At 60.3% G+C, this 24,651-nt stretch overlaps 2 protein-coding genes and 1 long non-coding RNA gene across 8 annotated transcripts; 1 reads left to right on the top strand and 2 right to left on the bottom strand.

Annotated features, from left to right (window-relative positions):
- Positions 1-891: 891 nt before the first annotated feature.
- Positions 892-11,084, bottom strand: OGFR (opioid growth factor receptor). 2 transcript variants are annotated; one of them, XM_025398384.1, is made up of 9 exons: positions 10,636-11,084; positions 10,385-10,479; positions 9,854-10,059; positions 7,353-7,421; positions 6,652-6,730; positions 5,328-5,406; positions 4,407-4,473; positions 3,028-3,176; positions 892-2,405 (listed from the first exon to the last, which is right to left on the bottom strand). In XM_025398384.1, the coding sequence occupies exons 1-9, from the start codon at positions 10,791-10,793 to the stop codon at positions 1,226-1,228; spliced, it is 2,082 nt and encodes a 693-aa protein (XP_025254169.1). In that variant the 5' UTR covers positions 10,794-11,084; the 3' UTR covers positions 892-1,225. The 2 variants fall into 2 exon arrangements, with proteins under 2 accessions (XP_025254169.1, XP_025254170.1); XM_025398385.1 differs by lacking the exons at positions 10,385-10,479; positions 10,636-11,084 and having other exon boundaries at positions 7,353-7,416; positions 9,854-10,083.
- LOC112632616 lies at positions 9,303-14,660 on the top strand. Its single transcript, XR_003121420.1, has 3 exons — positions 9,303-9,438; positions 12,876-12,970; positions 13,901-14,660. It is a non-coding gene; the product is annotated as an uncharacterized LOC112632616 (long non-coding RNA).
- Positions 13,249-19,476, bottom strand: MRGBP (MRG domain binding protein). 5 transcript variants are annotated; one of them, XM_025398391.1, is made up of 5 exons: positions 19,216-19,476; positions 18,656-18,777; positions 16,309-16,390; positions 15,928-16,002; positions 13,249-15,522 (listed from the first exon to the last, which is right to left on the bottom strand). In XM_025398391.1, exons 1-5 carry the CDS (start codon positions 19,361-19,363, stop codon positions 15,335-15,337), a joined length of 615 nt encoding a protein of 204 aa, XP_025254176.1. In that variant the 5' UTR covers positions 19,364-19,476; the 3' UTR covers positions 13,249-15,334. The 5 variants fall into 5 exon arrangements, 4 of the variants coding, with proteins under 4 accessions (XP_025254176.1, XP_025254175.1, XP_025254177.1 ...); XM_025398390.1 differs by having other exon boundaries at positions 13,258-15,522; positions 15,922-16,002; positions 19,216-19,430; XM_025398392.1 differs by lacking the exon at positions 15,928-16,002 and having other exon boundaries at positions 13,258-15,522; positions 19,216-19,409.
- Between the last annotated feature and the right edge of the window lie 5,175 nt (positions 19,477-24,651).

A 24,651-nucleotide genomic window follows, 5' to 3' on the forward strand; every position in this document is an offset into this window, starting at 1 on the left:
TGGATCTGCTGGGTGCTGCCCCAGTGACTGCATTTCTAGCCCTATGTCCCCCTCTCTGCCTCGGTTTCCCTCCATGGCAGGAATCCCCTCACTGAGCCACACGTGAGTTGAGGCACCAGGAGTCCCACAGCTTCCCCACCCAGCTCTGGGGGATTATTGAACCTGGGGTGTCTCCTCCCAGTGACTGCTGGCTTGTGTATCCGGTGCCACCAGATGGGACCTGGGCATTTTCCCTGAAGTGGTACCAGGGTCTACAGCTTTAATCCTCCCACCCAGGGGTGCCCTGGGTCTGCCTTGTCCTTCACTGAGCAAAGACAAGTGTCCGGCCCCTCCTCTGAGGCCCCACAAAAGCTCCTTACCCCGCTGATGTAGAAATGTAGGTGAACCGGGAAGGGTGGGGGTCCTGGCCCAGGGTGACAAGACCAGACTGCAGGGAGAGGCTGCCCGGGGGGCACACCTGGCTTCACCAGACCTGAGGGAGCCAAGGAGCCCGACAGAGAGTACTGTCAAGCCTGCCCGAGGCACAGCATCGCATCCTAGATCACAGCAGGCAGAAAGGCCTCGTCTATACCCCCACCATGCACAAGCACTGCCCCCAGCCAACCCCAGGGGAATCCCCAGACTCATCTTCAACAGGTGGCAAAGCCTGCCGAGGGACCTTGGTCTGACCTTCAAAGGCTCTGAGAGGGTGCAGCCTGCCCACCTGTGCACACCTGGGGACTGTGGCCAAGTGGGTGTGTGGGGAGGGCTGTGCCACCACTCTGCCCCCATGGGCACCTGGTGGAGCAATGCGAGGCAGTAGCCGGGCCAGGCCACCGGAGCCTGGAGGGACAGCAGCTGTGACACCAGCCCTACCAGCCACCCAACAGGACCCCAGTCCATACCAAAGACTCAAAGTCAAACGAGTTTATTCAGAAAAGGCCTTGCTTGGCACCAGACTAAGAAAAGCAGCCCTGCCCCCAACCCCCTCCACCCGAGAAAGGTCAATTTACAAAGACAGGGGTGCGGGGGAGAGCTGGGTGGGGAAGACACAGCCAGGCCAGGAAGCTTCTGCAGGCCTTGGCCTTCCCTGAGGGCCTCGCACTTTCCGGTGGCCGCTACAGTGGCCACCACTGCAGGTCATGGGTCACGGAGCAGAGCCTGAGGGGAGCCCGCAGCAGCTCCGGAAGCCCTGGCCCCTGCAGCAGGGCCAGGAGAGCCAACACGCCATCGGGGAATCCTTTCCTTAAGGCTTCCCAGATTTGGCAGAAGGCTTCACCTCTGTGTCCTGCACCTCCGCTGCCTCCCCTGCCTTGGCCGGCTCGTCCCCTGCAGGTCCTGCCGGGCTGGGGCCTGGGGTCTCCGACAGGCTCTCAGCTGGCTCGTCCCCTGCAGATCCTGCTGGGCTGGGGCCTGGGGTCTCCGACGGGCTCTCAGCTGGCTCGTCCCCTGCAGGTCCTGCTGGGCTGGGGCCTGGGGTCTCCGATGGGCTCCCAGGGGTACCTTCTTTGGGCCCCGTTCGACCTTCTGTGTCCTCCTCAACCCCGTTCTCACTGTGTCCAGCCTTGGGGTACCCCGATGGGGCAGGGCACCCGGCAAGGGCCAAGGTCTGGGCGCCATCACTGGCTACCACAGCACTGTCCCCAGCACGCTCATCCACCTTCCTTCGCTTCCTCACCTTGTCAGCCACCCTGGCTCCCAGGGGTTGGGGGCAGGGCTGCACGGCCTCCCCGGGGTCCTGGCCCCCCACTTCCTGGGTCCCCGTCCTGAGGCTGCCCTGGCTGAGGGCACACCCCTCCAAGTTCAGAGCGATCTTCTCCACCTCCGAGGCACTCTGAGGGCCTGACTCTGTTGGGGGCTGCTCCCGCCGGCTCAGCTCCAGCTTCCTCTTCTTGCTCTCCTTGGGGCTTAGGGGCTCTGGCCCATCTTCCCCGTGGCCCCCTGCCTCATCCCCCTGGCTCCTCTCCAGGGGTCCCGCATCCTGGGGCTCCACATTCCGTGGCTGGGGCCCCTCGTCCACCCTGTCCCTACCCTTGCTGTGCTCTGGCCCACAGGTCCGACCCTGGGTGCTGGCCTTGTGGTCGGGGTCCCCGGGGCTTCCTTCTTCCTCCGCCTTCCTGGTGCCCTCGAGCGGACGGGGCAGAGAGCTGGGCTTGAACCTCCGCAGCTTGTCTGGGGGCCCCCAGACAAACTTGCAGCGGGGCCGGAAGTGCTCCCAGGCGAAGTGCACCAGCTGGCGGCGCTGGTTCCGGCAGCGCACGGCGAACATGAAGTAGTCCAGGGCACTCTGCCGCACGCCGGGCAGCTCCCGCCGCACCAGCGTCTCCTCCAGGAAGAAGCGGACCAGCGGCGCCTGGAAGTGCTCAAGGCCCAGCTCACCCAGAGACTTGAGGATGCGCGTGATGCGGAGGTTGTTGTGGCTGCGCCTGTGGGAGATCCGGGTCAGCAGAGGTCAATGGCCGGGGCCCCTCCTGCTGGGCCGCACCCTGTCCTGGCCTGCACTCCCACCCAGCTCCACGGGAGTCTCCCCATCCTGGCCCACGATCCAGTCTTTCTTTCCATTTGCCTCCCTGGGCCCAGGGGAGGACTCACGCTGTCCCCGTGAAAATGGCCTGTGGGCCCTAGACACATGGGGTTGGGGGGGGGGATACTGACACATCACCTAGAGAGTGGCTGTACCCCGAGTCCCGCTGGTGGGGAGGAGCTGGCTGGACAAGAACCACCAGGGGCCCCTCCAGGGTACAGGGGCCTTGATCACCCTGTGAGAGCTGGCTGTACCGCTGCAGACTCTCCCTCACCCCTGCTTGCTTCTCTGTGCGGACTGCCACCTCCCAGGTGCAGGTACAGCATTCTTTACCTTCTCACCAACCCTACGAGGGAGGGACCGCCTGGCTTGACAGGCAGCAAGGAGGGGCTCAGGGCCTTGGTCCACTGCCCAAGCGGCCCTGGAGTTCTGTGTCTGCGGCAGCGCTCTGTGACCTGCCCGGAACCTGACGTGACCCTGTTCTGTGCTGGGGCTGGGGGTGGGCAGGAGTAGCTGGGCCTCACCAGTTCAGGTTCTGGAAGCGCTTCTGGTAGTTCTGTGCTCGGCCCACTGTGCCTGTGCCTCGGTCCTCCAGCCGGATCCCGTAGAAGCCCAGCATGAGTTCGTAGGCCCGGACAAGCCTCTCCTGGATCTCCCGGGAGCTTTTAAACACCTGGAAAAGACCCCCTTGGAGAGCTCAGGCCCATCCCTGAAGCCCCGGTTCTCTCAGGGAGTGTGGGGGTGGCCTTGGGTCCCGACTCACTCAGAGGCCTGGACTAGACAGACAGACAGATATACATACATACATACATACATACATTTAGAGACAGAGTCTTGCTCTGTTGCCCAGGCTGGAGTGCAGTGGTGCAATCTCAGTCACTGCAACCTCTGCCTCCCAGGTAGCTGGGATTACAGGTGCCCGCCACCACACCTGGCTATTTTTTTTTTGTATTTTTTTTTTTTTTGAGACAGAGTTTCGCTCTTTTTTGCCCAGGCTGGAGTGCAGTGGCGCGATCTCAGCTCACCGCAACCTCCGCCTCCCGGGTTCAAGCGATTCTCATGCCTCAGCCTCCCGAGTAGCTGGGATTACAGGCATGTGCCACCATGCCTGGCTAATTTTGTATTTTTAGTAGAGACGGGGTTTCTCCATGTTGGTCAGGCTGGTCTTGAACTGCCGACCTCAGGTGATCCACCCTTCTCGGCCTCCCAAAGTGCTGAGATTACAGGCGTGAGCCACCGCGCCCGGCCTTTTTTTTGTATTTTTAGTAGAGACGGGGTTTTGTCACGTTGGTCAGGCTGGTCTCAAACTCCTGACCTCAGGTGATCCACCCGCCTCAGCCTCCCACAGTGTGGGGATTACAAATGTGAGCCACTGCACCTGGCCTGAACTTAGACTTTTAGGGTAAAGTGACAAGAGACACATTCATGTCTTCATCTCTCCTCTGAGCTGCTCCGAGCTCTTGCCAGGGCCCGAGGCTGCTGCCCTCCCCCGAGAGGAAGTCGCTGGCCATGGGAAAGCGCCAGGAGGGGCCCCTTGGCTCTCTAAGTCCCTGCATCCTTCAGGGGCAGCTTCCAGACTTGGGTGACCCCACTCCAGCCTAAACCAGTGGTGAGAAAGGCAGATCCCGCCATTATTCCAGGTCTCTCAGGGGCTCTGCCCCAGACTCCCGCATGCGGACAAACAGCCTCGGAAATTAGGTTTCTCTAGATGCCTGGTGGGGCGAGGACCACTGGGGAGGGAAGGTCATCATACTGACGGTCATCATACTGGACCTCTGCCTTTCAAGGGGCCCCTGAGGGGGCACTCAATGCCTGCTGTCAGATGTGACCCTGTCTCTGAAGAGGCGTGGCTTGCCCAGGCCTCCCCATCTCCCCCTCCAGCCACAGCCAAGGCCTGGCTCACCTCGACCTCCCTGAGCGTGAGGGGCTTGGCATGCCAGTTCACTCCCGGTTCTCGCAGAGGAAACAGCCTGCAGGAGAAGAGATGCCCAGGCAAGGGGTTAGGAGAGCTGCTTCCAGCCCTCAGGCACGTACTTGCTGTGTAGCCCGGGGCAGCTCCCATCCTCTCTGGGCTCCCCCAGGCTCAACTCTAGGAGGGAGTGGCTAGGCAGAGGAGCAAGGGTGGGAGAGCTCGGGTGGGAGAGCTCAGGTGAGCGGGCGAGGGCCCAGGACAGGAGGTGTGTGGCCACAAGCCACAGCCTGCATGCTCAGCAGCACTGGGGAGGTGACTCAGACAGCAACGGGCCCTGCGGCCATCCACCCGGGGCAGACCAGGGCCTTCCTTTCTACTCCTCACGGAAGTCTTCCCTCTCTTGCGCTGTCACTCGTGACACATCGCACACCAGCAGAGGCTCCCTGTGGACGCCCAGAGAGCTGTCCCCAAAGTAGGGCTTGCTGTGTTTGGGAGGCTACAGTGTGGATCCCCGAGACGCCTGCCACGCGGCTCACCCCAGCACTATGCCAGGATCCTGCCCCAGCTGAGTGGGACACAGGGGCCACCTCTTGAGGCTCACAGAGGCCTCCTGGCACCAAGGCTGCCCCTCTGGCAGGCAGGACCCGCCCCTCTCGTTTCAGGGAGCTTGTGTGCAGCCCTTCCTGTCCCCCTGGTCACCAAGAGCCCACAGACTGGGGACAGACCTGAGCCTTCCCTCAGTGGCTCTTGCATGTCCAGTAATGTCCATTCGTGTCATATGGACACCAGCTTCCAGGAAGGACAGGGAGTGCTCAGTCACACCAGGAAGCAGCATGGGGAAGGCTCCTGCCTGGGAGGACCCCTCCCCCGAAGCCTCCCCCACCGCCCATCCTCCCATTCTCCCCAACTCACCACTGGATGTAGGAGTGATTGTCCTCAAGGAGGTCATAGTTGTCCCTCCAGTTCTGAAGAATGTCCTCAATGAAACAGCCTGGGAGCCCCATGGGGACAAGTCAGCTGTGGCAGCTACCCTGCCCGCGCTCAGGAGGACAGGGTGTGTGGGGGGGACAAAGGGAGGCAGTGCTGCCAGCAGCTTCCCTAAGCTACTCCTCGTCCCTGTCTCCTGAGGCTCTTCAGGGTGCCAGGCTCAGCGGGGCTGCCCATCCCTCCTCCGACGCACAGCCCTTGCCCTGCTGCCATCTGTGAACTGGACCCTTGCTGCTGGCTGGCGGCAAACCCAAGTGAGAGCCCGGAAGGTCCCTCTGGGGGAACCAGTGGTCCTTGACCAGGAACTGTCTGTATAGGAGGGGGCCTCAGCGCCTCCCGCAAAAGGTGGCCTGTCAGCCACAGAAATCTGTCCTCAAACAAAGCCCCCAGCTGAAGCCAGCCCCGTGATGTGGCAGGCACAGTCTCCCGAGATGGGGGCCTGACAGTATTTTGTGCAGCCACCCAGTCTCTTTGTTTCACGTTGCAGCCATGACAAATGCACAAACAGGTGTGGAATGTGCCCATGAAACTTTATTGACACCGACATTTTAATTTCCTATAATATTAAAGTCATAGAATACTGTTCTATTTTTTTTGAGAGGGAGTCTCGCTCTGTCGCCCAGGCTGGAGCACAGTGGCGTCATCTCGGCTCACTGCAACCTCCACCTCCCAGGTTCAAGCAATTCTCCTGCTTCAGCCTCCTGAGTAGCTGGGACTACAGGCGCACACTACCACACCCGGCTAATTTTTTTTGTATTTTTAGTAGAGACGGGGTTTCGCCATATTGGCCAGGCTGGTCTCGAACTCCTGACTGTGTGATCCACCCGCCTCGGCCTCCCCAAGTGCTGGGACTACAAGCATGAGCCACCAGGCCCGGCCTCTACTTTAATTTTTTTCCAACTATTTAAAAATATAAAAACCATCCTTAGCTCCTTGGTTTATGTGTGGCTTTCATGAGGTCGTGGAGGAGCTCAGTGGTTTTGATAGAGACCGTGTGGCCTGAAAAGCTGCCGATATTCAGTCTCTGGCTCTTTGCAAACTTAGCCCACCCTGACCCAAACACCTCTGCAGAGATCCCAGGCTGGGGGACCTGGAGTCCCTCTGGCCGCCTCCAGGGGGCACTGTGGCGCTATTTGAAAGCCGTGGTCCCGGTAATCCCGGGGGGGGACATCCCAAACCAGGCCCCAGTGGACCACCCCCGCCAGGCAAGGATGGAAGTGCCGGCTGCCAGCGGTTGTGGGGCACCTACCATTGGGCAGGAAGCGGATCTCATTTCTGTAGAAACTCAGGTTTGGCGTGTCCCCATTGCAGTCTCGTTCCACCAGATCCTGAAGAGCCAGGGAAAGGGGACAGCAGGGACCCATCAGACACAAGCTGCCCTGGGGCCCTCCGTGCCTTTCGGGGAGGAGCACCTGCAAACCTCCAGGCTGGCCCAAGACCCTAGGAGTCCGCATGGCTCCTCACTCCGCAGGTGGGGGCCATTCAGAGGACAGCAGCTGTCTCCAAGCGGCAGGGACCCCCCCTTCCCCATCTCGCCAGCCAGGCCAGGCCTGGCAGGTCTGGCAGGTCCCCTCCTCAGCACCCTGAAGGCAGCACAGGAGTTTCTGTGATTCAGGGGTGTGGAGGGTAATTGCTGAGGACAACCACCACCCGCAGGAGACAGGACTGGCATGGGGTGGGGTGCCGTGTGGGTGACATCATGGCTGGCACTATGGCCACATTTGGAAGGCTACAGTGTGCTCAGAAAGGTAGGGGGACGCCCGTGGTCTCCCACGAGAGGGGATGGGCAGGGCTCTGAATCTACACCAGGCTGTGCCCCAGGCAGGGTCCTGCCCAGAACTGTGGCCCTGGCACAGCAAGCCAGGCCGGCCTTCCAGAAGAAGCCGGGACATTCTGAGAAGAGCTGCTGGTGGGAGGGCTCTGTGTCCTGGGGCAGGGGCAGGCACGTACCGGGTAGTTGTGCCGGTACCTACACATGTCCCTCGTGGCTCGCCAGTTTCGGGACCCTGTCATCCTGGACTGGGAAGAGAAGAGATGGGATTAGGACCCCCATGGGAGACCCCCAAGTGAGCCCCCACCATGGTGAGGGCTGCAGGGCCTGGGCCTGTCTTTAAAGGATGGGGGTTTCACGGCTCCTCCCTTTCATTCTCCCGCCCTGGTTCTTTTTCGGGGGTTCCCAGTGGGGCAGATTTGGGGCTCAGTAAAGTACCCGAACACCCTGCACAGAACCAGAGAGGGCTACAGTAGCCAAGTAGGGGTCTGCTCCTTCTATAGGCCCCCTTGGGACTCCTGGTTTCCACCTTAGGATGGCCCCTGGCTGACGTGCACCTCCCCAGGGGTGTGGCCCTGACCCTCTCCTCCTCCTAGGCCTGCTGGCCACCCCCCACTCTGGGTTCAGCCTCTGTTCTGTGCCCCTGAAGACTCCCCTGCTTTGTGCTCTGAAGTCACCAGGCTGCGTTCTTGGGGGCAGTGGCCTCACCACCTATAGCCCCAGGAGGGGACCCAGGTGCTTCTGGCAGCGTCTAATGAATGAATGCCCCTTCCCTGCCCAACCCCACACCTCACTGGCCATGGTGAGGTCAGGCCCTGAGTCTCCAGCCTCCAGCCCTGTCTGGAGATGGCTTCTCAGCAAGACTTCAGGTCCTCTTGATGCCCCAAGCCCTTCAGCCCCCATCTCTGCAGGCCAAGCATCATGAGGCTAAGCAAAGGGCTGGAAGTACCTAGTGATGAGGATGCTGGGACACAGCCCTGACTTTGTGATGAGGGTAGGGGGGCTGGGGCTGAGCCCCACTCGGTGGGTAGGGCAGGAATGGGTGTGCTTGTCCAGGGCAACAACTGGGACCCAGGATCCCCGGGGAGTGCTAGAAGGGGGTCTGGGAGGCCCAGTCAGCCACTGTATCCCCTGGCTCCCCGCTGAGCTCCGGCTGGGGCCTGGCATTGCCTCTTTGCCTGATTTCCTTCTTTTTCTTTCCCCCGGAGATGGGAGCTTCATGCAATCTCCACTCACTGCAACCTCCACCTGTCAGGTTTCGGTGATTCTCCTGCTTAAACCTCTCGAGTAGCCGGGATTACAGGTGCCCATCACCATGCCTGGTTAATTTTGTGTTTTTAGTAGAGACAGAGTTTCACCATGTTGGCCAGGCTAATCTTGGACTCCTAACTTCTGGTGATCTGACCACCTAGGCCTCCGAAAGTGCTGGGATTACAGGCCTGAGCCACCACCACCCGCCTCTCAGCCTGACTTCTCAACAGGGCCTGCTCCTGTGGTTCTCTCGCCCGGCCCAGCCATCAGTTTCTACTTCTTCCTGGGGCCAGCGGGAGCCTCCCTGGGTCAGTTCTGGAGGCTGGGTCCTGACTGCACGTGGCCACAGTCAGCCCACAGGTGCACACATGACACTGCCCAAGAGAAAGTGAAACAGCCCCGCCAGGGTCCAGCGCAGGCAGCTCAGGAGGCCTGAGGGGTCCAAAGGAGAAGGGGAGGGGCTTGGGGACAAGCCACAGCAGGAGGCAGAAGGGAAGAGGTCAAAGGTCACAGGCGCCTGGCAGGATGGTCAGGGCCTCTGAGCACCGCTTCAGGAGAGTGGCCTGAGGAACTCCAGTGAGGGGAGCCCGTCAGAGCTCACCCAGGGGTCACGCCGTCCTGGGGGACAGTGCCAGACCCTGCCCCCCTGCCCAGCCTGCCTGGCAGCTGCCCTCCCGGCGACAGGGCCCAGCCCCTCCGTGCTCTCTCACTGCCCACTCCACCATGGCCAGGCGCAAACGCAAACAGTGCTGGGTGCCAAGGGGAGAAACCATGCGGAGCCTATGGCTCGGAGTTCCAGATACTTCCCGGGCCCCACAACCCGGGCAGCTCAGCTGGAAGGGCGCTCCCAAATAAATCCCAGCTCCCCGACCGGGACCGGACTGTGACAATGCGGCGTTCCCAGCGCGGCTCAGGGAGCCACTGGCAACAAAAGTAACCCTGGCGTTGACAGGCGCCCGGCGGTAACAAAAGTAACAGGCGGAGGCCCCACCAGCCAGCCCCGGGCTCCCGCAGGTGCAGAAGCGAAGCCTCCCAGGCCAGACCCGGCCCCGGCCCGGGCTCCAGACCCAGCCCCAGGCCACGGGGCCTGCGCAGGGGCCGCCAGGAGGCCAAGGCGCGGGCCTGAGGCAGGAGGGGTCCCATCGGGGGCGGCCACGGCGGCCGGAGACGGGACGCGCCCGAGGCACCCCTGGGGGAAACGGCTCCCACGCACGATGGGGCCCGGGAGGCTCTATCACCCACGCGCGGCCCCCGCACTTCTCCGCCGGGCCCTGGGGCCGGGGTCGGCCGGTCTGGGGTGGGGTCCCCGGGGCTGCGGGAGCTCCAGGAGACCCCAGGTGTCTCCGCCCGGGAGAGGGGGGTCTCCGGTCCACGCAGCCAGGCGGGGGGCGCCGGGGACCCCAGGCCTCGTCAGCGCCGCGGGCCGCACCTGGAGCGCGCTGGGCCGCGCCGCCCGCGGCTCCTCCGGTTCCTCGTCCTCGTCCTCGTCCTCGTCCCCCGCGTCCGCGTCCCTCGCGCCGGCGGCCTCGCCGTCCTCGCAGTCCTGGTCCTCCGCGTCCTCCGCATCCTCCTCGTCCTCCTCCCAGGTGGAGTCGCAGTCCGGGTCGTCCATGCTCGGCGGCGGCGGGGCTCGCGCTGGAGGCGGAAGCGAAACCTAAAGCGGAGGAAGCGCGGGGGGCGGGGCGGGGGGCGGGGGGGACGGGGCGGGGCGGGAGGGAGCGGCCCAGGCCCCGCCCACGTCCGCGCGCAACGCCCCCCCCCCCCCCCAGAAACCCCCCACGTCCGCCCCGGAGGATGCCCCCCGTAGAACGCCCACCCCCACCCCACGATGCCCACCCGGGAGGATTCGCCCCACCCCGTCTCGCAAGGATGCCCGCCCTAGGAGATCCTCCCTCCCGAAAATGTCCCCAAAGGCTGCCCGCCCCCCAGAGGACCGTCTCCCGGAAGATGAGCCGGGTACCTCGGAAGGATGTCTTCCGGATGATGTTCTCCCAGCAGGATTCTCTCCCCGGAGGACGCCTGCCCCGCAGATAATCCCCCCTTCCAAGAATATTTCTGTCCCCCAAGAGAAATGCCCCCAGAGGATGTCCCCATCAGAAGAATGGCCCCTGGAGGATAACCCCTGGAGGGGCCACAGGTCCACAGGGGCCTTTCTCCCTAAGCTGGGTTTGTGGGGGTCCCTGTCCTTTTGCTGCGGGCCGGGGGCCTTACTCAGCTCCTGGAAGCTGCTGGCGGACCCCTGTCCCTCCACACGCAGTGCGAAGCATGTCTGTTTTCTTTTCGAAGCCACCAGGGGACTCTTTCTCTCTAGGGTGCCGAGTCTTATATAACCAAGATGACATGGGCAAGCTGTCATCTTCTCTCGCCATCTTCTCTCAGTTGTAAGAAGGCACTTAGGGGAGAGGAGCACACGAAGCCTGGGCCACCAGGAGGGTCACCCTGGGGACGGTTCAACACAGCTGATGCCAGCCCAGTGCCTCCTCAGGGCCGTCTCTCTAAGTACTGGCAGATCTGGGGCAGCACACAGTCACTTTCAGCTGCCGTTTCCCAGCACCGCGGGTCCCTTGCTCATCCACCTTTGACATCTGCTGGTGATACATGGCAAAGTTGGTGACCTCTTGGAATACAAATCAGGAGTGACCACCCCAGATAAACTTCTTCTGTAACTACTATACCACTTCATTTCAAAAAATTTAGGTAAAACTAAATCTGGATTTTGGACTTGGCCATGAGGATAGCTTCCGGCAGAGTTGTCCCTGGAATGATGGTGGCGGACAGGTGGAGCGGGCCCCAGCCCAGCCCCCAGGGGACACTGCCATCTCCTAGCCCTGCAGGCCCACTGGCAGGCCTTAGGCTGCCTGGACCTGGGAACTGGTGACATTCCTTGTACTATGTGCCAGGGACAGCCGTGAACGGAAGTGTTCCAATCCTGGTCACAAGTACAGGTTAAGGACTCTCTGGGCGCTGGGCCCTAATCTTTGCTGACCTGTTGACCGTTGTTAGTAGGTGCTAACTGGTGTTAGTGGTTGGAACCTGTGGACATACATCTCCCTTTCTTAAAACGACAGTAGTGATTCCCCGAAGTTTTGGGGCTCTGGACATTTCTGCAAATCAACTTACTGCAGTGGCCAGGGCAGGTTTCCCAGGGAGATTGAGTGAGCTGCCTGACCTTCTTGTTAGATGCTTTACAGCTGGGATCTGCTTACAGCATCAGAATAGATGGTGGGGTGGGGGTGGGGAGGCTCTGATGGGGACGTTGATGGGTGCTGGGTGGTTGTATAGGGTTTGGATGATCTGAGACTTGGGTGGGCAGGCCGCTCCCTCCACTGCCCCCAGAAAACAGAAAGACAAGCATACTGGGTGCTGACAACATTGTTCCAAGGGGGCAGCATTCCTGCTGCTGCCTACTGTTGGCAGGATATAGAACCACTTCCCTAAAAAGAGTATTAAGGGACATTGCCCAACTTGTGTTTTACAAATACCACCACACTGAATTGCTTATTTACAAATATCACCACACCAAATTTCTTCTTTAGTTGCTTTTGTGTCGTGTGTGTGTGTGTGTGTGCGCGCGCGCGCGTGCAGAGCTCATTTCGGGGGCATGCTAATCCAAGAAGTGCAGGAGCTGCTGCAGGGGACTGTGCAACAGTATTGCTTCTTCAGAGCGTCCTCTGCAGTTCAGTGACGTCCTGTATGGCTCGGCATTCCAGAAGGGTTTGCTGTTGCGGCTGGGGAAAGGGGCTCTCCTTCTCTGTCACTTTCTCTCTCTCTCTCTCTCTCCCGCTCCCTCCCTCCCTCTCTGTCTCACACACACACACACACACACACACACACACACACACACACACAGCTCCCAGGCACCCACGAAGGGCAATGGTCTCTGTACATGCAGTAGGCGATGTGCCTGGAGCAGGCGTTGCTCACAGCTAAGGAGCCCAGCAGAATTTTGTGTGGCTCAGGGCTTGGATTTCAGCCTTCATATCTTCTCCAGGTAAGACCAGTGGCAGCCACGTGATTTGGCCCAAGCATGCCCTGTCCTCAATCAACCAGCCAAGCAGGGAGCCTGGCTGCCAGTGCCCTGCCGCTCAGTATTTATTCGCTGCTATTTGGGGAGCAGCAGAGCCCAACTGCCTTTCCCAGTCACCCCTGGGTCGCCCTGGGTGGGGCAGGCAGGGGAGTTCAGATCACTCCCACTCTCAGCCTTCACTGAGTCCCCACCCCAGCTGCCAGCCATAGAGAAAATGTCTCTGAGGCAGCAGGGGCTCTCGGGCCCTGGGTGTCCCAGGCACAGAGCCGCTGCTGAGGCTTCCAGGCTCAACATCAGCGGCGGCTTCTGACCCATTCAGATCTTGTCCTGAGCGCGCACTGTGCCATGTCTCGCCTCTACAGCAGCAGGCACCTGAGCGTCGGTGCACGGGTCAGCCTCATGCCAGCTCCGTTTTCCTTTTCAGATTTGTGTTCAGTCTGCACCTTCTACATGACATGGTGGAGTATGCATTACATAAAGCCCCCAGGTTAGAGACAGGACCCCTAGGGCCAGGAGGGGGTAAGTACAGCGCTGACCAGGACTGGAGGCCACATCACCCTTGCCCCAACACTCGTGAATTTGACGTGGTCATCCCACCTGCCAGCAGAACATGAACGGGGCCTCCCCACAAGGAAGCCTGGAAGTCCCTGTGAGTCCATAAGGGCAGCATGGCTCCTGACTTTAACCAGTCAGCCTCTCGTCCAGAAGGGGAGGCCCGGGGTGGGGGGCATGCTGCTTGCCTGCCCAGTGGGCTTACTCTGTGGGCTCTCGCTTTCTCCTGAAAGTGCAGCAAAATGTTACAGTAATCGAGATAAGGCAGATTTATTAACCAGTCTTTCCCAGCACAATCTCAGGTCACCCAAGATGCAGTTTTAGATGGAGGTTTACAATGGTGAGCCTGGGTGGAGAGTAGGACTCCTTCTGGCCATCCCGTGACACCCTGTGTTAGCGTTTGTCCCCCTTTCCCCTGCTGCTTCTGGAGTACCTAGAAGCCACACTGCTGTCCCAGATCCAGACTCCAGGACAGGACCTGGCACAAAGCCCTGAGGCTGACCTCACAGGAGAGATCGGACGGGCAAGGGGGCACACTTGGGCAGCAAAGGGAGACCCCACCCTTCCCTGGCTGCAGGGCTGAGTATTTGGGGTGTGAGTGGAGGAATGCCAGGCAGGTTCAGTCCTTCGGTCTAGGCATGTGGGGCCCTCCAGGTGCCTGCTCTTTGTGGCAGGCTGTTACAGCAGGGCTGCGGATTTGTCCTGTCTCTATAGAAAAGGGACCCACAGGGTCCCCCAGGCAGCTGCTCTACCCTGGGAGTGCAGCTTGGGCAGGCCATAGACCAGCAGCTTCCCTGGGCTCTTCTGCCCCAGAAGCAACAGCGGGTTTGGTGCAGACCAGCACCAGGTGCCACACAGGGCGATCACACCACGGGATTCCTGGCTTTGCCTCTTTAGTGGGTGCCTTGTGATCTGCGTCATGGTGAGGAGGACTCCAGGGACAGACGGCCAGGACGTTCCCATGTGGAGGAGACTCCACTGGCAGAGAAGCAGCGTCAAGCTGAAGACGTTGGGGTGTGCTGGCTGGCCAGGACAGCGCTCGTCCCCCTGTCCACACATGGAACACTGGACTTCCCTCTGCGGCGCAGCCAGCGGTCTCGTCTCGCAGCCGCAGCTTTCAGCAGGAAGGAGCTCGCTGGTGCCTGCCTGACCTACCAGGGCCCACACCGTTTTGCCCTCCTAACATTTTGTATTTTAAGTGCTTGTCACAGTTCACAAAATAACCACTCAGAATCTGTTACTATTTTGTTTATACATTGTATCAAGTGAATGTTAACAAGTCATCTAAGTGTATGCTTTAGTTATAAATCTTGGAAAAATAAAAACTTCCTTTTGGAGGAAAAGTTAACTCACTTTGGGATGAAAATCACACAACTCCAGTTTGGATTTTTTTGTGCTTTAATGTTCGCAGTCACACAAAAGTGGTATCTCCATCAGCACTGGGGCGGCCACCTCCTCCTCCTCAGCCCGACAGCTGCACGGTCCCGCCTCTCACCCATTTGGTCTGTTTGCAAGTTACTAGATCATACAAAAATAACCGCTACAAATTCTCTGTATCTGGCATATAAAAACTGAGCAAAAAGTATCTCTTAAAGCAAAACATCTCAGAAAAAATACAACACAGGTTTAACTTCTGCAGTACTTTGTTCATATAAAACACTAGTAAAATAGGCTTCTTAAAAATTAAATAGTGAAATACCAACCAAATTATATACATTGTTACAGTACAAGTGAATGAGGCAAAATATCCAGTTCTTAGTTTCCCAGGTGGAGGGGGGGCTGTCAGTGCGTGGCACGGAGGGGTGACAGGAAGGCCATGTTCTGATGTCACAGTCAGTGCAGAAACAGGCTTGCAGCGGGACAAACAGATGGAAAGAACTGAGTCACGCAGGGAAGACCAGTGGCTCCTTTGAGGAAGAGTGAGGTCATGTTTTTATTGCTTGCTAATCCGAGGTTTTCCCCTGGCCTGATGCCCCTCTAGGTAGCCTGGATCCCAAACGCTGCAGCCCATGTAGAGCTAATCCATGTCACCAAGCAGCCCCGGGGAAGCCACAGCTGCTCCAGAGAAGACAGAACGAGGCTTCAGAGCCCTCAGCATCTGAGCTGGATTGATCCTGGTCTTTCAGGTCCATCAGGGTCCCACATGGTCCAACTGACACACGTTTCCCCGCTGACGGCCACGTTCACCTGAGAGCCTGAGGGTGGGCAGTGTGGGCTCACGGCACTGGGGTGATATCACTGTGGCCTGGGGGGTGGCACTCAGACCCAGCCGACCCCGTCAGTGACCACAGCTCTTCACCCGCTTCTCTGCTGCCGCCAGGACTGAGGGGTCTATGTGCGGCGCCGCTTGGCAGCGCTGGGACTAGAGGGGTTGCTGTTCGCGGTCAGGACTTTGTCGGTGACCCGGCTGCGCTTCCGCTTGTCTGCGCCTTCTTTGCACCCCAAGTCTGAGGAGTTCTTCTCTTTGTCTTTGCTGGATTTTTCTGTTGCTTTCCCCAAACTCCCTGAAGATGAAAAAACTGAGAAACGAAAAATCACTTGGCTGAAAACAGAATATCCAGAATCTTATTTTTGTCTTCCTGTTCAGTTACAAAAATCTGCATATTGACACGTGACCCTCTGAACCCAAAGCTTCCTCCTGAGCTGGGAGCCCTTTGCATGTGGGCCTGCAGAGGGGCCTGGTCCTCCTGAGGACCTCCCTGCTGTGGGCACTGCAGGGACCACCACTCAGACCCCAGCCTACAACATGGAGCCGAACTCAGCTCTTGGGGAGGGGGCACTGCAGGATCCATCCTGTGCCTAGATGTCCTGCCCGGGGCCTCTACACCGCAGGCTCTACGCCCACCTGACTGTGCCCTGCCTGAGGGTGGCCTCAGGGTGCTGAGCCCCAAAGGGCATTAGGGCAGGGTGAGAGCCACACTCACCATCGTCAGCCCCATTGTGGGGGTCCACGTCTTCCTTCATCTCCTCTTTCATCTCCTCTTCTATCATCACTTTTCCTGTGGAGGAGACAGCTGACGCTCACCGAAAACCCACGGTGGTGGCCGACGCTGGGGGATGGTCAGGCCAGGGACTGCTCCGACGCTTGCTGCCCACACGGGCCTCAGCTTCCGTCCAGCCACTGCTCTCAAACAAAGTCCTCTCCAATCCCGGAGGTTCCAAGACCACCCAAGCACAGGTGGGGCGGGGTCTGCGCTGGACCCTCACACCTCCCTGGAGGCCCGGGGTCCTCACCCTCACCTCCCCGCCCTTGGCCAGGGTCTGGCCTTTTCTGATTCCCAAGCCCAACCTCTCCCGAGTCTCACCTTCTCGGACCTCCTGAATGATCTCTTCTGGAAGGACGAAGTTCCTCTCTGGATTCGGGAATGGAAGAATCTCAGACTCATGCTGATGTCAAATAGAGAGTTTTAAGAAACAAGGGTGAAGATGCGGTTTCAAGAAGCCACTACAGCCATGTAAGAGCCACTTGGCGAGCAGCCAGCGAGCACACGTCACTGTGTTGGAGGCTGCGGTGGGCGGGGCATGGGCAAAGAGCATTTCTTCTTTTTGTGAACAGTGCCTGCTACAGCTGGGCTTTTCAGACAGACCCAGGGAGGGCAGAACCAGTGGAGACACGTGCAGGGGTCAGGAAGACCCACCGGGGCCGGCATCACTAAGGTGGGCCCTGAGGACCGGGTAGCCCTGGTGACACACACCTGTGGGCCCTGCCTGCCCACCACGGCCTATGGTCTCACCAAGAGACTGCACACCTGTGGGTCCTGCCTGCCCACCACGGCCTACGGTCTCACCAAGAGACTGCGTTCCCCAAGGCAGCATGCAGAGGGCACGGTGACAGCCCTGGGGAAAGGCTGCAGGCGCCTCGAGTTCTCATTCACGTGGCAGGAACCCATGGACACTGAGGGTGTCAGTTGGGAGCGCCACAGGCACAGAACCAGGCAAGGAAGAAGAGCAGATGGAGCAGGGCCACCTGAGTGCTTGCCAGGCACTGCCCTCCTGAGGTCACACAGACCAGAGAGAGAGACCGGGAGCCAGGGAAAAGTGGAGCTGGCGGGAAGGGCCCTGGACTGGGAGGCGATTCAGGAGACAGGGGCTTCTACTCGGCAGTTTGGGTGCTGTATGGAACAGGCAGTCAGGCCACATTTGTGCTCCTCAAAATCTCCTGGGCCAGCTGGTCAGCCTCTCGGGGGTACTCCAGGGGCTCTGTATTTCATAAGGTCTGAAAGACTCAGATCTCAGTCACACAGAAGTGTCATGGTCCAGAGAAAGTGCTAGCCTGTGGTCTTGCCCAGTCCTTACTGATGTCATAGGCCACTGCAGGAATAAGGAACAGGGCCACAATCCTAGGGCTGAAAGGCCTGGCGGTCCCACATGGCTTCCTGAGTGTCATGTGGGCTGCTGTGCTCATCTGAGCCAGCACCCATGCCCCAGGGGACATTATGGGCCTTGGAGCTGTTTGTCTTCCCCAGAGACAGGCATAGATTTACACCGATCTCTCCAAATCCCGGTGTGGGAGGTGTCTGGGGTCCTGGTGCCCTCTCCCACAACCAAGAAGCTGCTGGGAGTTTGGTGACAGGGGGCCTCTGACCCTGAGGGGTGGCGACCAGGGTTCAATGGCTGATGGATACGCTCTAGGGAGGAGCAGGTCCAGGGAGGACCTTGTGAGCTTAGTAGCCAGCTGTGTCTGGGCCACTAGGTACTGGCCACCCAGTGCAAATGCCGCACTGGCTCAGAACGTCCTCAACACACGACGCGGCAGCAACAGGGGCTTAAGCTTGCAGGGCATTTCTAGGGCTGAGCATCCTTCCTCTCCTCAGACAGCCAGGCCCCTGCACGGCTGGCATCTCTGTCCCCTTTCTACAGCTATGACAAGGAGACACACATCACTCCACCAATGTCAACGGCAAGCATTCCTTGCCTCAGTGGTGCCCCTATGTCTTCCTGGAAGGGCTGGTGTGGCCCTGAGTCCAGCGTGGCTGGCACAGACTCTCTTTCCACCAGCACAGGTCCCCACTCCTCCTGGTCACCTGACCCCTGACCCCCACCCCATTCTCCAAGCATACCACCTTCTTTCAGCTCCTGGACCCACCACCTCCTACTGCCACAGAGCCTGGAACACCCACCTGTCTCTTGTGGCCACCCTGCTTACCTAGTTAACGCGCTCACCCGTCACACACTGCCAGCTCCAAGCTCTGTGAGGACTGGGACTCTATTTGCCTGACTCCCACAGAAGCCACCAAATTCACCTTGGTGTGACTCAGATAGGGTCACCCTCTGCCTAAAGCACTTCTGGGGCATCCCAGGAGGCTGACAAGGGCCTAAGGGCCTGGGGCCTCTGCATCCTTCCCTCCCTCCCCAGGGTCTCAGCTGGAGGCTCTGGCCCAGCACCCAGTCTAAAGCAGGCCCCCTGAAAAGCTGGCCAGCTGCTAGCACTGTGTTTGTGCTTTCCATGACAGGCTCGGGAGCCCTGGGATGCCCTCCTTAAGGATGGGTCTCCCTGCAGGGGGCTCTGCCCAGCGGACCCCAGCAGGCATGGAGGGGCCTCTGCTCTGCCCAGTGGACCCCAGCCTCTGCTCTGCCCAGCTCAGGCTGACCCTCAGCGGTGTGTGGGTTCGTGCCCCCATCGGGCAGCACAGGGAGGGCGGTTGGGCTCACCAGTGCCTGCATGTCGTACATGGTGCTCAGGTGGTCCCAGATGACCTTGGATGGGACCTGCCGCCCGATGTTCTGGCTGAACTTGTCCCGGATACAAATCATGTGGAAGTGTCGGTTCACACCTGGGGGGAGGAGGGGCGGCGGGACAACCGGTCAGAGGGGAGGAGAAAGGGGATGGAGGGGACAGGGTGCCCTGGGGACTGGAGGGGCAAGGGTGGCCGCGGTGGGATGGGGCGGGCCAGGGTGCGGAGGGGCTGTCGGGGGGCAGGGCTGGGTGGTGTGTGTGGGAGGGGGTGGGGCGTCCCGGGGCAGAGGTGGGGGTGGGGCGCTGCGGGCTGGGGCCTCGCGGTGTCACGGGGGTAGGGGCCGGGGGCGGGGTCCGGGGCGGGGTCCGAAGGGCGCGTGGGAGGGGGCGGGGGTCCCGGGACGGGTGTGGCGGGGGTGTCACGGCCCGGGCTCGGCGGGGCGCGTGGGGGCGCGGGTGTCGCGAGCGCAGGCCCCGCCCCGCCCCGCCGGTTGCCCGCCCCGCCCCCACGCGCGTCCGCGGCCTGGGCGCTCACCGACTGGCTTGTGGCCCAGCATGGCGTGGAAGAGGCACACCTCCACCTCGGGGCTCCACACCACTGTCTCCTCCGCCGGGCTGGTGGCCGCCTCCCCTGGGCCCTTGTCGCCTGCGGCGCCCCCGCCGCCCACCTCGGCCTCTCCCATGGCCGCGGCCCGGCCGAGCAAGGAGCCCCCGGCGGGAGCAGGCGCGGCCACGAGCTCCGCGCAGGCGCACTCGGGGGCGGGCGCGCGCTCCGCCAGGCACGAGCTCGGGCTCACGCGCCGGCGTCGGCGCAGGCGCAGCCGAGGCCTCGGGTCCCTTCCCGCCGGGGACTCCGCCCTGCTCCGCCCCGTGCGGGGGTGCTTAAAACGTGTTCCTCTTTAAAGCACAGTAAGTGTTCTAACACTTCACCCAAACAACAACAGAAAACTTTTTTGCTTCAAAGAAAACCATCAGCAAAGTGAAAAGACGACCCACAGATTGGGAGAAAGTATTTGCAAATCCTGTATCTGATAAGGAACTTCCTTGCAGAAGGTATAAATATAACTCTATAATAAAAAGACAGTCTAACTATAAAACGGCAAAGGATTTGGATACACATTTTTCCAAAGAAGATGTACAGATGGGCCGGGCGCGGTGGCTCATGCCTGTAATCCCAGACTTTGGGAGGCCGAGGCGGGAGGATCATCTGAGGTCAGGAGTTCGAGACCAGCCTGGCCAACATGGCATAATCCCGTCTCTACTAAAAATACAAAAAAATTAGCCGGCCGTGGTGGCGTACACCTGTAATCCCAGTTACTTCGAGAGGCTGAGGCAGGAGAATCGCTTGAACCCGAGAGGCGGAGGTTGCAGTGAGCCGAGATCGCGCCATTGCAATCCAGCTTGGGCAACAAGAGAGAAACTCCGACTCGGGAAAAAGAAAAAAAAAGATGTATAGATGGCCAATGAGCACCATCGGTCACGCGAAACGCGAACCAGCCCGCGTGGGGACCCCCTTCCCCGCCGAGACCCCCGCAACCACGCGGCCGGGGTGGCGAGTACTGCGAGGATCGGGGCTCGGGACCCTAGTGCGGTCGTGCTGTGGGGCCAGAGGGAGTCGCTGCTGCGAAAGACAGAACGGCCGTTCCTTCAACGATGGAACCGTCTCCCTAGGAGGCAGCAGCTCCGTGGCGGGCGCCCGCGACGGTGGAACAAGACACAGGTTCAGGCTGGGATCCGCAGCCGCAAGGCGAGCGCCGCCCCCAACCGGGGCTGAACCGGCTAGGGGCGCACGGAGCGCGGGCACCCGCACGGCGCAGCCGCGTTCAGCCTAAAAGCCGCGAGCGCGGACTGCGGCAGCGTGGGTGCGGGCTGAGACGAAAGTCAGAGAATTCAGACACCAAAATACGCAGCATGGGAATCCATTCACAGGAAGAGCCAGAACTGGCAACTCCATAGAAATAGAAAGTAGACGCACAGTTGCCGGGGACGGGGGAGGGGGAGGGAAACGCGAGTCACTGCGGATGGGGATCGGCTTCTTTTTTGTTTCTGAGGCAGAGTCTCGCTCTGTTGCCCAGGCTGGGGTGCAATGGCGTGATCTTGGCTCACTGCAACCTCTGCCTCTCGGGTCCAAGCAATTCTCCTGACGGACTCCCGAGAAGCTGGGACCATAGACGCTCACCACGGCCGGCTAATTTTTGTATTTTTAGTAGAGACGCGGTTTCACCATGTTGGCCAGGCTGGTGTCGAACTCTTGACCTCAGGTGATTCCCCCCTCCTCGGCCTCCCAAAGTGCTGGGATTACAGGCTTGAGCCACCGCGCCGGGCTAGGGCCCAGCTTCTTTTTAAGGAGGTGAAATGCTGTGGAATTAGATAATGACCACGGTTGCTCGCAACAGAACCCCACCGAATCGTGCGCTTTAAGCGGGTGAACTCTATGATCTCAATAAAGGTGCTAAGGAAAAAACAAAACCAGCAATCCCAAAACTACTGCAGGCATAGGGCTCACTGCCCGGGTCTGGGCGCGGGATCGAGGGCCTCACGCCAGCCTCCGGAGTCCAGCGCCTCCTGGGAGCAGGGGCAAGGAGGGGGTCCGGCCCTGCCGGCCTTGACCGCCTGCCTCCGACTCCCGGCCGCCCAGCCCGAGCTCTGGGGAAGCGTTAACCGCGGATCTCTGCGGAAGCCCCACCGCGGGGCGGGGCCGGGGCCGGGAGGTGCAGAGGGGGCGTGACCAGGGCGGGGCCTAGGCTGGGCCCGGGCGGGGAAGCGCTGGGGAGGGCGGCTCGGGGGCGGATCAGGGGCGGGGCCGCCAGTCAAAACCCATTCGAGCTTAAGGCGGCATCCAATCAAGGCTGCCGCGGCCGCCGGCTCCGCCCGCCCCGCCTCCGCCCTGCCCTCACGGGCTTCTCTCCGCCCCATTCCCTCTCGGCCACGCCCACCACGGGCCATTGGCCAGGCACCCGCTGCTCAGATATTTTCGCCTCTGAGGGTGTAGGCTCCGGGTCTGGCTTCCGGCTCCCTTTCCTGGCGCTGGCGCCTTCCAGCTGTGTGACCGGGCGAGGCCCTGAGCCTCTTGAGGGTTTAGTGTCCTCCTCCGTACAATGGGCCAACAACAACCCCTTCCCTGAGGATCTCCGTGAGGTTTGGTTGCTCTGCAGGGTGCCCTGGGCCTGTGCCAGCGCGCTCTGGCATCCTGGTGACCAACCAGAGCTGGCACTGGTGAGCTCAGCCTCTTAGCCCATGCAGACTGTGGTCAGCCTCACCTGCTGGGACCGCTGAGTGGTCGAAGAGCTGGCTTGGCTGTCTGGGACCTGGGCCCCAGCGTCCCCATCTGTGCAGGGAGCCGCTGGTGATACCGGTCCCTGCCATGACCTGGTGGAGATATGGCCCAGTGAGACTTCGTGAGGGGTCTAGGCCACTGCTGTCACGTGGTACGTCCTCTACCCTGGCCCCTAGGTGGGCCTGGCCTCAGCCTTGCTCTAAAGAGGAATGAAACCCAGCCCACAGCCACTTAGCACAGAAACGCTCAGGAGACGGGACCCTCACCATTACTCATCTCCTTACTGTTCCCTGGACACCCTGGGGTCCTTGCGCCTCCCCACCCCGTCCCAGCCAGGTACTCTCCTCCTTCAGTCTGGAGCACCTTCTCCCTCGGGGATCCCCTGTACCTGTGCCTATTCAGAAAAGATGGCATAAAAGGGCTAGACAGGAGCCCGGACCAGGAGACCCGAGGGTGCTGAGCCCCAGATTGGGCTGGGTCCACATGGAGACACGCTTGGCTCATCCCAGCTGGGGCTGTCTGCCTGCTCTAGTGGGAACCTGGGCAGGGGTACTGTCTCCAGGGCTCTATGCTGGGCATTCGTCATGAAATACCCGCTTTCCCCACACGCCCCCTCCTTTCTGAGGCAGGTGCCACTGTCATGCCTGCTTTGAGGGGAGGAGTCAGAGATGAGTAGAGTGGGGAACTGCCTGGGTTGACAGCAGAGCCAGGAATCAACCCTCAGAAGCCTGGCTCCAGCCAACCCCTGACCACCTCCCTTCCTGGCCTGCTCTAGTCCCTGTGGACCCTCACCTGGGCTCCCCTTGCAAATCACCCTGTAGCCCCCTAGGATGCAAATGCCTGCCCCCACCCCTTTGCCTGTCTCTCTCCTGCGCACACCCAGCTGTGAGGGCCCCATTTGGTCTCTATGGCCACACACCTGTGTTTCTCACTCGGCAAGTTCTTTGTGGGACACACTTTGCACACCTGTCATTCTGAATCATGGATGATGATTTGTTCAACATGTGCCTCCACTGCCAGGCTATCAGCTGGCTCCAGGGGGCCAGGGCTGGGTCTGGTGTGGTACTACTGTCCCCCACCTCCCAGGCAAGGCCAACACATAGCAGGTGGACAGTGGCCATTTGTGGATGGCAACCTACTGACCCATTCCCTCACTCATGGGGATGGAATGAATGATCCTCACTCTATGATCCCTGTTGCTCAAATTTCCTTCAAAAGATGGATGTGGCTCCCCAAATATCTTGATCCTAGGAACAAATGACTTGGATGCCAGGTGGGAAATGCTCAGGCCCTGGAAAGGCTTTCCCATGGTTAGCGAACATACAAGCCTTCCAGGTTATAGATCAGTCTTGTGTAAGTCTAGCTAGTGTGAATCATTCCCCAGATCGGCTCTGGGTTCTGACTAAGTGGAGTTTCTTGCCTGGTGAGCTGATGTCATCTCTGGAAAGGGGTGACCACTGCTAACCAGAGGGTGTCCATCTCCCAGCCCCATGGGGACACCTGGTTCTTGGTCATGAGAGTTGGGTGTAATGGAAAGGAGGTTTAGAAGACTTTACTCAAACATACCCTTGCGTGTCCCCATGGTCACAGTTTCCTTCCCTCTGGCTGAGTCTCTGGGACAGAAGTGGAATTCCACTGCAGCGAGGCTGACATGGCTGGTGAACTGCTCCCTCTGCCACTCATACCTGAGATCCCAGACATCGTAAAAGAGCACAGCCTTTGGAGCTGGGTGGCCGCTGTGGGTTTTGTTCCCCCAGGTCCTCCTGCTCCACCACAGGCCATCCTCCTGGGCTTCATCCAGACAGCTGGACACCGAGCACAGCTCTGTTGTCCCCTTCCCCGGGCTGAGTAGCCTCGCCCATGAGGTGCTGGAGACTGCATGGCTGCCAGACGGCTGACTGGCCTTGCTCGGGAGGTGCTGGGGACTGCATGGCCGCCAGACGCCGAGCACAGCTGTGTCGTCCCCTTTCCCGGGCTGAGTGGCCTCAGAGGTGCTGGGGACTGCATGGCCGCCAGACGAAGCGGGGGGTTTCTGATCCAGCACCACTGAGCCTGCCTCTTCCTGCCCTGGATGCTGTGTCTTCCACAGAGGCGCTTTTCCAGCACAGCCACGTGGGAGAAGTCGTCACCTAATTAACAGCTCTCATGTCCCCTCCCTTCGCTTTCTTCCTATTCGGGGGAAATTAATGCTATTAAGGTTCCAATCTAGTTATTTCCCTTCTGACCAAAGTAGCCTGTGGTTACAGGTGAATTAGAAGTTGGGCTTCGGGGGAACCCCCGACTGAAGGCAACCTGGTGAGGGTGTCCCCAGGCCCAGCCGCCAAGCTTGCAGTCAACACATCACACCTCTAGGGGGCGTTTTCTACCCACTGTTCGGACCCAGATCTTGGCTCCTGTCTGAACCCTGCTGGAGGGAACCAAGGGAAGGCGTTTCCGTTCGCGGGGAACCTGCCCACCACGAGGGGCCCACTCTCAGCATTTAGAAAAGAAGCATGATTTTTCACATGGGGCATCTGAAGACTCACCATGTTGACCGAAAGGGGGGCTGGTCGTGGCTCTGGGGCAGTGCCCATGATGCCCCCAGCACTAGACGTGGACAATTATTGTTCCTACGATGTCCCCTGCAGGGCCAGGCCACGGCCCGAGAGGGAGGGAGCTGCAGCGTGCTGGCCTGGCTGCCACACTCTCGACTGC

The sequence above is a fragment of the Theropithecus gelada genome, chromosome 10, assembly GCF_003255815.1.
Source record: "Theropithecus gelada isolate Dixy chromosome 10, Tgel_1.0, whole genome shotgun sequence".
Classification (NCBI taxonomy): Eukaryota; Metazoa; Chordata; class Mammalia; order Primates; family Cercopithecidae; genus Theropithecus; species Theropithecus gelada.

Bases quoted from the DNA above. Each gene is read 5' to 3' on its own strand.
- OGFR (XM_025398384.1), bottom strand. From the start codon at position 10,793: ATGGCGAGAGAAGATGACAGCTTGCCCATGTCATCTTGGTTATATAAG. The intron at 10,480-10,635 runs GTAAGGCCCCCG...CTTGGGGGACAG, and splicing joins CAGCAGCTTCCAGGAGCTGA to AAATATTCTTGGAAGGGGGG. The intron at 5,407-6,651 runs GTAGGTGCCCCA...TGGGGCTCCCAG, and splicing joins GATCCGCTTCCTGCCCAATG to GCTGTTTCATTGAGGACATT.
- MRGBP (XM_025398389.1), bottom strand. From the start codon at position 19,363: ATGGGAGAGGCCGAGGTGGGCGGCGGGGGCGCCGCAGGCGACAAGGGC. The intron at 18,778-19,215 runs GTGAGCGCCCAG...TCCTCCCCCCAG, and splicing joins GCTGGGCCACAAGCCAGTCG to GTGTGAACCGACACTTCCAC. The intron at 16,391-18,655 runs GTGAGCCCAACC...ATTTGACATCAG, and splicing joins TGTACGACATGCAGGCACTG to CATGAGTCTGAGATTCTTCC.